Source organism: Panthera onca, chromosome D1, assembly GCF_046562875.1.
Source record: "Panthera onca isolate mPanOnc1 chromosome D1, mPanOnc1 haplotype 2, whole genome shotgun sequence".
NCBI lineage: Eukaryota > Metazoa > Chordata > Mammalia > Carnivora > Felidae > Panthera > Panthera onca.
The window spans coordinates 76,622,188-76,636,748 of record NC_138348.1 but is presented as its reverse complement, the minus strand read 5'-3'; the positions used below and the strand labels follow the sequence as shown (position 1 = coordinate 76,636,748).

The 14,561-nt window shown below is 41.6% G+C and overlaps 2 protein-coding genes across 6 annotated transcripts in view; one reads left to right on the top strand and one right to left on the bottom strand.

Moving 5' to 3' along the window:
- The window catches only part of KDM4D (lysine demethylase 4D), a 34,665-nt gene extending 34,583 nt beyond the window's left edge, over positions 1–82 (bottom strand). The window contains exon 1 of the mRNA XM_078432978.2: positions 2–82. The gene's annotated coding sequence lies outside the window, so the exon portion shown is untranslated. The remainder of the gene's footprint in view (position 1) is intronic.
- On the top strand, positions 23–10,373 carry CWC15 (CWC15 spliceosome associated protein). Of its 5 annotated transcripts, none has more exons than XM_060605315.1 (7): positions 23–111; positions 1,385–1,523; positions 2,008–2,120; positions 2,986–3,074; positions 4,734–4,847; positions 8,867–8,985; positions 10,198–10,373. In XM_060605315.1, exons 2-7 carry the CDS (start codon positions 1,393–1,395, stop codon positions 10,325–10,327), a joined length of 696 nt encoding a protein of 231 aa, XP_060461298.1. In that variant the 5' UTR covers positions 23–111; positions 1,385–1,392; the 3' UTR covers positions 10,328–10,373. The 5 variants fall into 5 exon arrangements, with proteins under 5 accessions (XP_060461298.1, XP_060461297.1, XP_060461296.1 ...); XM_060605314.2 differs by having other exon boundaries at positions 71–172; XM_060605313.1 differs by having other exon boundaries at positions 77–187.
- Positions 10,374–14,561: the final 4,188 nt, after the last annotated feature.

Sequence of the window (14,561 nt, the reverse complement as noted above, 5' to 3'; positions counted from 1 at the left end):
CCTTGCCTGCTGCGGATTGGTCTCTGCCTCCGCCTCTAAACTGCGACTAAAGAGCTTAGGGTTTGCTTCCGGGTCTTGGCCCCTGGCTTTGGGCGCAGAGGCTCCTGGGAGGTACGAGTCGTAATGGTGCATGTATGATTTCCGGAGGCTGCAGCATTAGACCCCGGCCGACGTGAGCGGCAGGAGGGTAGCAGGTCGTCTCTGTTGTCCGAGAGGGGCGGGAAAGGGTGGTTGCGGCCGGAGTCGGCAGTAGAGAACCGGGCGCGGGCGGAGGAGGCCGCGGAGCAGCGGGCGGTGGTAGAGCCCGGCGAATCCCAGGCCGGCCGCGGAGCGCGCAGCGTGAAGGCAGCTTTGCAGACGGCGTTAAATAGGGTCCACGCTCCTCCAACCCCCCCAACCCCCTGCAAATCGGGCCTTGGGTGGAGAGTCAGCGAGTTTCTGGTAACAGCCTGAAGGCGAACCCCCGGGAGGTGGGAGCGACGATGATCCGGGGGTGTGTGGGAGGCGGCGGTGCCCCCAGCGGCAGACAACCCAGTTTCTCCCTTTGCATACACCCCTTTTCCCTTTTTGAAAATCTGGAACAGTATACCGGTTCCCCCAGCGTCCCCACACTCATGCTTTTCGGACCCTTAACGGGGTTTTAGGAGCCACATCTGCCAGGCACCACTCTTGGCAGCTCAAAACCAAAAGTAACGCAAGGAATGGGTCCCGGAGTTTTGCTTATCAGAATCCTTTGGGGGGGAGTGTCCTGTCTTGAGCTTTGTAACCTACAAAAGATCTGACTTATAACGGTGGCTGTAGGAGAAAATTGGATCAACAAAGGGTTGTCGGAGAATTTTGCCCACGTAACCGTCATTAAACTTTAGCACACGTTTCTCCAGGACACTCACTAACTTTGTCAGTGATTTTAAAGTAATTTTTGTTCTTGTCACTAGCCTATTTTCTGTTGTACGAGGTTTAGTTAGGGTGTCTGGTGGAGTAATGTTGAGTTGAGAATTTTTAAAAGTTAATCGTGGCAGTGCTAAATTTTACAAGACTTTGACATTTCAATTCTCATATAATAATCCTTTGAGGGATATCTAGCCCATTTCACAGAAACTTAAGCCCGGTGACTTGCCCAAGGTCACAGAGACAGGAGAACAGGAACACAAACTCAGATCTTCATGAGAGACTTTTTTGCACTAAGAGCCGCCTAAGAAGCCGTATTCCTTATACACCCTGAGCTTCATAATTTGTTTTCTTCAAAACTTTTGTTTGAGATTCTTTAGGTAAATTTTGGAGAATGAGTTTTGGAAATTATTTCACAAGGATGGATATTTATGAATACTTTATGCAATGAGAGTTTATCATATTGGAATTAACTGGATACTGTTTTTCTTTAAAGCATAAAAGATGACAACAGCAGCTAGACCAACTTTTGAACCTGCGAGAGGGGGGAGAGGAAAAGGAGAAGGTGATTTGAGCCAACTCTCAAAGCAGTATTCAAGTAGAGACCTACCTTCTCATACAAAGATAAAATATAGGTAACGAAGACTTTTCATTTTCTTGTTCAGAAAACAAGACTAAAAATGTTAAATGGCATGGTCATGAGACTGTAACATGTTTGAGGATTGATCGCTTAAGTCATCTATTTTCATAGGCGTAGAATGCAATAGAGTATTTGACATTAAAATTATGCTCTGATTATAATGCACTACTGTATATTACTGATGCAGAAATTGCTGTTAACTGGGAATTTCCATATGTAGGTGGCACAGTAATAGTTACCTCAGAGGGCCTGTGCACGGTCTGCACCAATCATTATGAGATTAAAAGTGTCACAGTAATGAGCCCTGAGATGACATGGCTAACAAAAAGTAAAGACATTTTAATTCATCTGCAGCCTTATGGGAAAATAATGTGTGTGACTCACTTTGTGCTTTTTGAAATATTGGAAACATCACAAGGATGTAACTTGTATCCATGTTGCCTAAGTAACATTTTTGCCCTCATTTGTTTCTCCTTTAGACAAACCACTCAGGATGCCCCTGAAGAGGTTCGCAACCGTGACTTCAGGAGAGAGCTGGAGGAGAGAGAGCGAGCTGCCGCCAGAGAAAAAAATAGAGATCGTCCAACGCGAGGTACTAACACTACCCCCAGACATTTGTTTCCTGAAATTAGGTCAATAACGGTTTTTATTTCATGTTCTAATTGGAACTGATCAGTATTTTGTTTGCCTTTAAAATATTGGTGTGAACAGTTTAAAATATTGTTTGCTTTAAGACATCAGTAACACTTTCTTAAGCGATTAGATTAGCACTGATGAGGTTGGGTTCTAATTCCATCTGTGCTTCTGTGGTAGAAGGAACAGGATGACCTGGAGATATCTAGTAGCTGTTGTTTCAGTTCACATAAAGGTGTTTTGTTTTGGTTTTTTAATCTTTTTTTTAAATGTTTATTTATTTTTTGAGAGAGAGACAGAGCTCGAGAGGGGAAGGGCCAGGGAGAGAGGGAGACACAGAATCTGAAGCAGGCTCCAGTCTACGAGCTGTCAGCACAGAGCCCGATGCAGGGCTCGAACTCAGAAACTGCGAGATCGTGACCTGAGCCGAAGTCAGACGCTTAACTGACTGAGCCACCCAGGCGCCCCTCACATAAAGGTTTTTACTGTTGAGAATAGCCACACTCATTGAGCCCCATAAGTTTCTGTCTATGAGGGTCTCTTAGTTTTATCGCTAGTTTTTGGCAGGCATTTACAGGCATCAGTTACAGTAGCTTTTTTATATTTTCAGTATATGTAAACTATTTCCTCAATTTCCCGAGAGAGGCTATATAGTTCTCCTATTCAGATCAATACTTTCATTAATTCATTCAACAAATACTTAACCAAGGGCACATTCCAGGCACTGTGGTTCCTGTAAGCTCTTTGTGCCCACACATCCCTAAAATGTTACAAGAAATGCAGTGTTTATTTTAGTAAGCTAAATGATGTTTGTTTTCCCCCAGAACATACAACCTCCTCATCAGTGTCAAAGAAACCTCGGTTAGACCAGATTCCTGCTGCCAACCTTGATGCAGATGATCCTCTAACAGATGTATGTTTTATTTCCTCCATTGATCTCCATGTGATAATTTTTTTATTGTGTTTTCTGAAATGCTTTTTTTGTTTTTTGACTTTGAGAAGTGACCTGTATTTATTTACTTCCTGTTATTCACATGTAGCCCTGACATCAGTGTTAAGCTTTATGGTTGATTTTTAAGTTTATTTATTTATTTTGAGAGAGTGAGAGCGTGAGCAGGGGAGAGGCAGAAAGAGAGAGGGAGAATCCCAAGCAGGCTCCGCGCAGAGCTGGACACGGGGCTTGGTCTCACGAACCGTGAGATCATGACCTGAGCCAAAATCAGGAGTTGGACACTTAACCGATTGATCCACCCAGGCGCCCCATGGTTGATTCTTAAACAAAAAGTATTAATCACAAGAGTAATCAAACTTCGGGGCGCCTGGGTGGCTTGGTCGGTTAAGCGTACGACTTCGGCTCAGGTCATGATCTCACGGTCCGTGAGTTCGAGCCCCGCGTCAGGCTCTGTGCTGACAGCTCGGAGCCTGGAGCCTGTTTCAGATTCTGTGTCTCCCTCTCTCTCTGCCCCTCCCCTATTCATGCTCTGTCTCTCTCTGTCTCAAAGATGAATAAACGTTAAAAAAAAAAAAAAAAAATTATATAAAAAAAAAAAAGAAAAAAAAAAAATAGAAAAAAAAAAAAAGAGTAATCAAACTTCAAGGGCAAGTTTGATCTCCAGAGAACCACATAAGGAAGTGCTCTATTAAAGAATAAGCTTCCCTAAAAAAGAATTCTCTGTACTAAATCCTGGAGGTTGACCATGTTTTCTGTACCCCCAGAGGGCATTCCTCATCCTAGGGTGTCTGTCAGCACCCCCAAGAGTTGAACCCAGGGACCTTTCCACATTAGATACCAAAGGTGCCCTCTCTAGATGTGCACTTCAACTTAATGGCTTCCTCTGCTTAGGAAGGGAAGCGATCTAAGTGGAAGGTTTTCAGAATTAGTGCTTCAGTTAACATTAAAATTCATTGGGGCCCTATAGTCTGTAATTAACTTGCAATTTTCTACATACAGTGGGAAAACATGAGTGGCCTTTCGTGGGGAGCATCAAACTAAATGTATATGTCAACAATTAATTCCAGACCTGACAGACTGAATTCAGTAGTGAACTCAGTAATTAAATAAAGGGAACCCAATTTTAAATGGGATTTAATAACTGTTTGTTTGAAATTATTCTGAGAATGTAGCGCCCTTTTTTGTACTTTTGATTATCCTTACTTCCTAGCTTAAAAGTTGTTTTGAGCTAGTAAAATTATTTGACTCTCAGGGTGATACACCGTGTACATATGTACTGCGTATATCAGTGTAGTATTTCTTCTCTGATTTTAGAACTATTTTCATATGTAAAATCTCTTTTGACCCTGTAAATTTGAAAGATATCTTGTTACCCTATTTGAAGTTACAATCTCAAACATATGAGGGACATTTTAGTAAGTATTCTGTAAGCTTGTTTGTGGGGTTTTATTTTATTTTTTGGTTGCTTGTTGATTTTAATTATATTTAAGTACATTTATCTTCCCCAACAGGAAACTGACCGCTGCCCCAGAGATTTGATAAGTGTGATTTTTATGGAAAAATAAATGAATAATGTGCATTTTCTTTCCAATATCCTGGGCCGTTGTCATTCTTTTTCAGGAGGAAGATGAAGATGAAGATTTTGAAGAGGAGAGTGATGATGATGATACTGCAGCTCTTCTTGCAGAGCTAGAAAAAATTAAAAAAGAAAGAGCTGAAGAGCAGGCCAGGAAGGTAAAATGGAAATACTAAGTATTTACATCTTTCTCCATCTTCTGTACTAAACTAGAAATATTTTTTGATGTAAGTAATATCATCTTGTATTAGAAATCATGCCATGTCTAGATATTACAGCACTTGTAGGTCTACAAGTCCTATTATTTTTGTGACATCCTAACTTCCTTGGTTGTGTTAAAAATTCTTTCCAGGGGCGCCTGGGTGGCTCATTCGGTTGAGCATCTGACTTCGGCTCAGGTCATGATCTCACAGTCTATGAGTTTGAGCCCCGCATCGGGCTCTGTGCTGATGGCTCAGAGCCTGGAGCCTGCTTCCGATTCTGTGTCTCCCCCTCTCTCTGCCCCTTCCCTGCTCATTCTCTTTCTCTGTCTCAAAAATAAAATAATAAAAAAAAAAAAAAAAAAAAAAAATTCTTTCCAAATAGCTCAGACATGCCTAATAATACTACCAGTCTGCTCTTCGTTCACATACTTGTTCATATGTTCAGCAGACATTGAGTCATTGTCCAGTAAGTGTCAGAGGAATCAAAGTTGAATACGATATATAATCATGGCCTACCGAGAACCCATGGATATAATGAGGCTATCTTTGTCTCCTCTTTGCAGCCTTCTTTCCAGGCATATGTTGATATAGTCTGTCAATAGTTTTTATATAACTTAGGGCAATTTACCTAACTTCTGGGTCCCCATATTCTCTCCATTTATACAGTGAAAGAAAAGAATGTCTCAGTGAGAGTTACAAGGATTACATAGGATCCATAGTACATACTTTTTTTTTTTAATTTTTTTTTTACATTTTATTTATTTTTGAGAGAGAGAGAGAGAGAGACAGAGCACGAGCGGGGGGAGGGGCAGAGAGAGAGGGAGACACAGAATCCGAAGCAGGCTCCAGACTCCAAGCTGTCAGCACAGAGCCTGATGTGGGGCTCGAACCTACGAACCGTGAGATCATGACCTGAGCCGAAGTCTGTTGCTTAACGGACTGAGCCACCCAGGCGCCCCCATAGTACATACTTGTAAACTTTGGATGAATTGGCCATAGTAATAAAAATAAGACAAGAAACAGGTGAGCTCGAACAGGTCACAGCTTTAGTGGTTCACAAGCCAGCGCTAGAGGAGTTTGGACTCGGGTTTTGAAGGCCATGAGGAGCTAGTTGATTTCAGCAGGAGATTGATAAGGTTGGATATGCATTTTATTTTTTTGTTTATTTTATTATGAAATATTTCAGTAACACCGGGAAACATGAATAATAAAATTATTGGATACGCAGTTTGGAAAGATTACTCTGGCAGAGGTATGGAGGTTGTATTGAGAGAACTGATTGAGGAGGCTGTTCCAGTAATCCTCACATGCAATTATGATAATTTTGCAAATAGGAATTGGAATTGAGAGATGCAAGTAGATGCTGATAGAGCTGTCGAGGAAGTAAAATTGACCAGATAAAGTGGCTGATTAGATGTGGCAGCCACGATGACCCCCCAGTTTCTGGGGAGATGTTGCTGCCAGTCACTAATACAGGGGATGGCAGAAGGATGAGCATGTTTAGACGGAGAGAAAAGAGATGATGAACTCTGGAACAGGTTGAATTTGATTCATTATGAGACATTCAGATGAAGATATCTGCCTCCACTTTCAAACAAAACAACTCAGCTTTTTTTAATGAGCCTCTCTCTGTGCAAGCTTGAACCAAGAATTTGTTCTGTTGAAAGGGGGGAAAAAGACTGACATGGGTTCATGTGAGGAGTCTAGGGAAGTAGAACATTGCTGGATTTCAAATTGGAAGAAGAATATTTTAAGGATAGTTCTCATCAAAGTTTGGCATAATTCCCATAATAGCCTATAATTGTATCTAATTTTTAAAAATCAAAGAATTATAACAACTTTCCTGATATCACTTGCACACCACTAGAGGGCAGTTGTTCTATTCCGGAATCTTTCAGCTTGCCTAACAGCTCTAGATATGTAAAGAGACAGAGTTGGTTGACCGTTAGGAAAGATAATTGTATTTCATTTCATTTATTTTTTTAACGTTTGTTTATTTTGAGAGAGAGACAGAAACAGAATGCGAGCTAGGGGAGGGGCAGAGAGGGAGGGAGACACAGAATCCGAAGCAGGCTCCAGGCTCCGAGCTGTCAGCACAGAGCCCCACACAGGGCTCGAACTCACGAGCTGTGAGATCATGACCTGAGCTGAAGTCGGACGCTTAACCAACTGAACCACCCAGGCGCCCCAAGAATAAACATTTTAGACAAAGATCTTGGAATTTTGTGGGGCTCATCTACTGTCTTTGTACAAAAATGTATTGATGTTTCTTGGGATTGAATGACAGTTATTTCTTTTTTTCCTGTTTGCCTGTCTGGTTTTCTAGTGGCTGGTTTTTGAGGTGTCCCAAAATAACATTTTCAAACCAGTCACCCTATGTCAGGGGCTAGGAAGCTTTCTGTAAAGGGCCCGATGGTAAATATTTCAGGACATTTCAGGCTTGCAGACCATGCAGTCTCTAGTGCTCTCTGTAGCACAGAAGCCACTGCAAACAATACCAAAATGAATGAGGTTGACTATCCATGTTCCAATAACATTTTATTTATAAAAACGGAGCAGTTTGGATTCGATATGCAGGCTGTTACTCATTATTAGCCTATGTTTGGGAACCATAATGTGCCTGGTACTTGAGTATGGAAAGGGTGGGCACCTTTGTTCCAGTGCTGTGTTTGGCAATCAGCCAGGACTCTGAAAGAAAAAATAATGCAGATATAAAATGGCCAGAACTTTATCATATCACATACATTATTACTATAAGTTGGATACATTGTATATTTGAGCTCTTTTTTTTATAGCATCTCAGAGAAATATCTTTTCACTTTCAGCATCAATATAATTTGTTAAAAATACATAGTTTTTAGAAAGCTGTCTGCTCTTAATCTATGATGGATGCTCTTAATTTTGTTTGCTTAAGGTCTGAAAGTGACCTAAAGTAATTTCCCTGTTTATTTCCCTGAAAGTTGCATCTTGTCACTTCCCAGTTATTTGGCCTCTTAAAAATGAAATCTGTTGTTCACACTTGGATATTAAAATGAAATAATCATTAGCCTGTATGAAAAATTAGGTTATTTTTTAAAGTGATATAAAACACTATTGGGTTCACTTTAAATTGAAAGTCTCTTTTTCCTTGATTAATTTTTGTCATCCCCAAAATCCAATAAAGTAGGATTTATCTTTGGTTTAAAATAGCCTGAACAGATAGATCAGCAGTTACTATGGCTAAGAATTCTAGGCATTTTATATTTTTAAGAATGAAACAGGGTGATTTGGGTTTAAAGAGGTTAATGCTAAATTAAAAGTGAAGAAGGACGAGCTTGTAGCTGATGAAGAATGAGAGGTGTAAGAGAGTTAGTAACAATAAATGATAAGAACAAAATGGAAAAACCTGCGGTGAATTAGTAGAAATGCATGTTAACTGAATATAAGATTTTACATGATTGTTTTATTTTAGGAGCTACTTCTTGGTTAATAATAACTTGTCACTAATCCTGGAGCTGCAAGTTTACATTGTTAATAGTTCAAAATAAAATTATTTTTTAATTGTGGTTATATATAGCCCATCTTTAAAAATAAGGGTAATAGTTTTGCTAAATGTGTCTTTTTGATGTTTAATATATTCTGAAATTATTAGAATATATTTATTGATGTATTCTCTTAGAATGAGCGATGAATTTTGTATGTACTTCAAGAAAGAAAATAGGTTTAAATATGCATTCTAGAATTTCAGAGTCGGACTAATGAATGTATGATGACAATCATGAAATACTTATAGTAAAAAAGCCAAATTGTTTGGATTAAGTGAGACTTTTCTGGTATATCTTACATCTTTAAAAAAAAAAAAAAAAAAAAGGCTACCTTGATTCTTACTCCAGCTCCCTCATAAAAATCCTAACAGTCTTTTAAAATAGGAGTTATGCAAGAAGATTGATCCCAGAATTAATGTAAGTAAATGAGCCCTCCTCTGTCATTGACAGGAACAAGAACAAAAAGCTGAAGAAGAAAGAATACGTATGGAAAACATATTGAGTGGAAACCCTCTCCTTAATCTCACTGGCCCATCCCAGCCTCAGGCCAACTTCAAAGTTAAAAGAAGGTACTTTACACTAACGAGTTGGATATATATTGCAGATTGGGAGTTTTATACCAAGCTATATTATGTGAAGCCTCTAAAAACCCCTTTTTCACTGGTCATCTTCTCCGTCAGATATTAGAATGATAGAAGGAGAAGGAATGAACATGTACTTACTTTCAGTAGATATTTCTGATAACTAGCTGTGCACCAAATACTGTTGTTTTTTAATTTTTTTAGTGCTTGTTTATTTTTGAGAGAGAGAGTGCAAGCTGGGGAGGGGCAGAGAGAAAGGGAGACACAGAATTCAAAGCAGGCTCTAGGCTCTGAGGTGTCAGCACCGAGCCCGCTGCAGGACTTGAACTCACGAGCCGTGAGATCATGACCTGAGCTGAAGTCGGCTGCTTAACCGACTGAGCCACCCAGGTGCCCCCAGGTACTGTTCCAAGCGCTAGGGATGGAGCAGTGCATTGAGCCATTGGCCCTACAGAAGTTACATTTTAGATCTGTGTGGGAAGAGTCCCAAGCTCACCCTTCACATTCAGAGACTCGCCAGAAGGACACAGAGGACTCTGCATATAGTTGTCCTCATGACTAACAGAGCCACAGCCAGGTCATAAGGGGGAAAGCTACAGGAGGAATCCATGTGCACACTTCCCCATGCTCTGTCCCTCTTCTGAGGGTCACCCAGAATATTCTTTACTCTAGCAGTGACAGGTGGACATGGGCCAGCACATGAGCCTTACTGGTTATACCCCAGTAGTTTCTTCTTTTGTTGCCATAAAATGCACATACTATAGTGGATGATTACTAAGTGGTAACTGATCAAAGAGCATAAAATCTGGTAATCCGAACTATAGTAAATTGACCAGTTATTATCATCTAGAACAGTAACCAGGGGTAACCAGGGGTAATACCAGTGCTGCCTCTTTGTTTCAGACCTGAAAACATTAAATATTTATGCAATTAAGCCGGTGTATTTCTGCTTTTTAACTCAGAGTTTCTCATACAGGAGAAGTCATAAGAATGTATGCTCTAAATAGGAATTGCCTTTCCTGCTGTAATAAAGCAAAATTACAACCTATTAAGAATTACTTTATTCTTTTGGGTGTAATTGCTGCATCAGATGATGTATATGTTGAGCATATTTCTGGGTAATGACTAAGCTTTGCAACTCACTTTTTTCATGTCTCCTGATACAGACATGTAAGTGTTCTGTTTGCTTTTTTCCTTTAGGTGGGATGATGATGTTGTTTTCAAGAACTGTGCAAAAGGTGTAGATGATCAGAAGAAAGACAAAAGATTTGTAAATGATACACTGCGATCTGAATTTCACAAAAAGTTCATGGAGAAATATATTAAATAGTACAGTTTTATGTGCTTAATTAAAGACTGTAAAATGTAAACGATCATTCTGACTTTGTTCTGTTTTCTCTTTCCCCATCTACATTAAGCATAGGCTTCCCTAATTTTAAGTTCCAAAATATACTCTCCTTTATGGATCCATTATTTGATAAGGACTTGGGAATTGGTTTAACCTAGTTTCCATTCTTGGAATATTTCCAGTCATATGTTTTCCTTTTAATATGGGAAAGGGAGCCTTCTTATAATAAATATTTTGAAAAATCTATATAACCAAATCTGTGTCCCCATCTTTTTTGTTGAAATGTATGCAGCTTTTAAAACATTGCATATTTTGTTTTGTGAATTGTATTCTTTGTGCATTAATTTTTTCTCCTCATTTCTTTGACATTGATTTAAGGTCAGTTAATGTGTAATGTCTTCTCTGCTTTTTTAAAAGCGTGATGGAAGATGAAAAGAATTCTGTTTTGGCCCACATGTTGGTATAGAAGAGTGTCCTCAACCTCTAAGCTCCCTGAGTGTGTGTCTGAGGGTGCATGGGGTATCTTTCGCTTCTGCAAGCACTCCTTTCTTTTTCTCTTGGCCCAAAACCGCTCCTTAAGCATGCCCAGTAAGCATGTGGCACTCACCTGTGTTTTCCTGGATACTCAACGGCCATGTCTCTTTTGAATGAGATAGAGTTTGCACACTGATCGACTTTAGGATGCAGAGCATAGGAAAGTTCTAAACAGCAAACAGTACATGAAATAAAACCTGTGGAAATAGGATTTTGTTTGTTTGTTTGTTACCTTCGAGGATATGTACGTGGGAAGTGGGAACGTCTCTACACAGCTGGGAAGTTAAGTTTCCCTAAGCCTGGGCTCTGATTTAAGGGTGTCACTTTGGTGGAAAAATTGGGATCAGAAATGGAGCCATTTACAGAGACTCCGTCCTAAGATTCTTCAGTTGTAACTGATAGCTCGATAAGGTTAAAGATAAAACTTAGGAAGCAAAAATAACATGCTTTTATCACTGACTATTCCAACCCTTTGAGAGCATATTCACTACTCCAGCATTTCCCCAGTGGAAGCTTGGACACGGGTTGTATGTAGCCTGAGCCAGGAGTAAAGCTGGAAATGGGGCCCAGGTTTCCACATTCATGCTGTGCATTTTTTTCCAGTTGATCTATTTACACAAAATTTTGAATACTTCAATTAGTGGGGTTTTTTAAACCCTTTATTAATATTTAAAGCCCTATTTTTAAAATATCTCCAGCTTTACAATTTACAAAGTGCCTTTACATTCATTTTCAAGTTTCTAAATAGCACCACTGTTACATATGAAGGAAGTCCCGGGGGCTTCCAAATGAAAATGAAACTTAGGCCAAATGACTGCATCAAAGGTAATACAGGTATGAATGCCTTCAAACTACATGAAAATGTGCTTTTAGATGTGATGTGAAAGACCTTAGTTTCCCAAAACTAGTCTTGGGACTCTGGGCAAAGTGAAGGAAAAGAGGTGGGGGGCACTGAATCATAAAAAGCTTTAGTTTTTTAGCATCTGAAAGGCGGATCGCGCACTGGGGCTGATGTAGGTGCACCCTTACCACAGCCTGCGCTGACTTCAGATTCCCTGTTTGGTTCAGGAAGAATCGGAGTAAACGTCATTTCGATGTCTTCATTCCCCTTTCGACTATAGTTTCCCAGCGTAAAACAGGTTGTGTAACCTGAGTCAGATGCAAGAAACCTAATGTTTCGGTGTCAGCTCTCAGATTTACAGAGCAGGGAACAGTCTTCTTAGTTCTGATGCCTTGCAATCTTGGAAAACATTGAGGGCCCTTTTATCCCTCTGAGGGCCCATGCTGAGTGCGGACCAGGGCTTTGAAGCCAGATGGACCTAGACGTGAAGCCCGGGTCTGTCACTTCAGGCTTTGACACGGTATTCACGAAGGTTGCTTGTACTGCGTTCATTTAATAGACACCGCTCCCTGTGAAAGGTAGGCATTATTTTCCCTGTTTTATAGACAAGGAAATTGAAGTTTATAAGAGAAGTTTAAAAGCAAAGTCCTAAACCTTTAAGGGGGTAGGGGCGAGATGCCAACCTAGAACGGTCTTTATTCTTAAAGCCCATCCTCTTAATTACTAGGCTCTACTGCCTCTTCATGTTAATTAGTCCCGACTTTCCTCACCTACGAAACAAGAGCAGTGAGACAGTCATAAGGGAGTTTGGTGGGAACTGAGTAATGCTCTGAGGTGTAGGTATCTGGCAGGTACATAGTAGGGATGTCTTACATGTTCTCTATGCTGGCATACAGCAGGGGTCGCTAAAACTTAGAAAGTCTATTGTTCTATTCATGGTCTCACTTTGAATTAAGAGACTCCCTAACTCATCAGAGCTTGGGTTGGGCAAGAGATACGGTAATTGCTTTTGCTTGGTTGCTAGGATCAGAAACCTAGTGACAGACACTCCAGTGGAATAGAGGCTTATCTTAAGAATACTTAAGGACACCTGGGTAGCCCAGTCGGTCAAGCGTCTGACATTGGCTCAGGTCATGATCTCACCATTCGTGAGTTCAAGCCCCGCGTCGGGCTCTGTGCTGATGGCTCAGAGCCTGGAGCCTGCTTCGGATTCTGTGTCTCCTTCCCTCCCTCTGCCCCTTCCCTGCTCTCTCTCTCTCTCTCTCTCTGTCTCTCAAAAATAGGTAAACAAAAAAAAAAAAAAATCAGAATACTGAAAAGGCACCTCCTCTGCTCAGCTCTGATTCTACCTCTGTCAATTCATGTGCCCCACTTCCTTAGCAAGACTAAATTTCTGCACCAAAATACTAGAGGCCGTTCATTCATGCTCCTGGCTTCGCAGGATCAGGCCCTCCTGGGTCCGTGTCCCCTGGAGACTGGAAGCACCAGCACCAGGGAGCGGGAGTGGGGTGGGGTGTGCCCTGTCTCTGAGACGGCTACTTAGGAGGACTCCTTAGATGATACCACTCTGAGGAGGAGGGGGTGGAGCAAGGGAGAGGAGGTCAGCCGGCCTTTCTGATGACCCACGTGTTAACCCAACCCCCCTTCACGGGGCAAAGTCTGTGGAACATGGAAGACAGGACCGGCCTTGGGCTCCCCCTTCGATGAATGTTGGGTGCCATTTTGTTTGTGGTATTGTGGGGAGGTGGCTCTCACACCTTCTCTAAATCACCCTCCCGTAGATGCCCCTGCTACATCTTAGCCATAGGGATCTTTCTATATCAAAACTGTTTTAGGTGTTTTTCTTCGTTTGAGAATGTCGGGCTCTCGCCTGGCCTAGCTGTCAGAGGCACATGAGGAGGGGGAGGAAGGGGAGGGAGAAATCTGTCATGTTCACTCTCCCAAGAGAGGCATCTGCCCTGTTCTCTCTCCAGGGTGATCTTTTCATCTAACCATACTTTTGAGCCGCCTCTCTTTTGAGAAAGAGGCAAAGAAATAGCTCTTAAAGGCCCCAGACTACTTGGAAGCAGCCCTCCCGGAGCTCAGCCATCTCTGTATGTGCCAGAGTCCGGGGAAGAAGGTAAGAGGAGCAGGTGCTTCAATAACCTTTTGACTTCAGAAGAAGGGTTCTAATGCATCCTGGGATTTCCTCAACACACACCTGTCCTTGAAAGTCTAACTCCTTGGGGCGCCTGAGTGGCTCAGTCGGTTAAGTGTCCAACTCTTGATCTCGATTCAGGTTTGTGGGTTCGAGTTCTGCATCGGGCTCCCTGCCGATGGTGCTGAGATACTGTCTCCCTCTCTCTCTGCCCCTCCCCTGCTCGCTGTCTGTCTCTCCCTCAACATAAATAAATAAACTTAAAAAAAAAAATGAAACAACAACACAAAAAGAAACTCTAACTCCTGGTCCCAGAGGCCTATTTCCAGAAGGTGAGTTAAGTAAGTGCTGGGACTTAGTCACTCTCAGAGAGCGTGTACTTCCAGGAGACCACTAGGGCACAAAAGGCTGGGGATGAGGAAAAGAACTGAGACAAGGCCCGCGGCAATGCTTGGGCAGTGGCCCCACAGAGTCACAGGCCCAGCCCCACCAGGCACCCCTCTCCCGTCCCCCAAAGAGTCACTGGCTACCAGGTCACTTCCCTACTTACCCCCTTCAACAAACCATCACCATTTAAGAAATAAAATGGAAAACAATCCCATTCATGGGAGCTACACAAAATCTAAGGCATATAGTCACACACGTAAGCAACGTGCAGGACTTCTTTGAAGAAAACTCTAACACTCTACTGTGGGGCGTTAGAA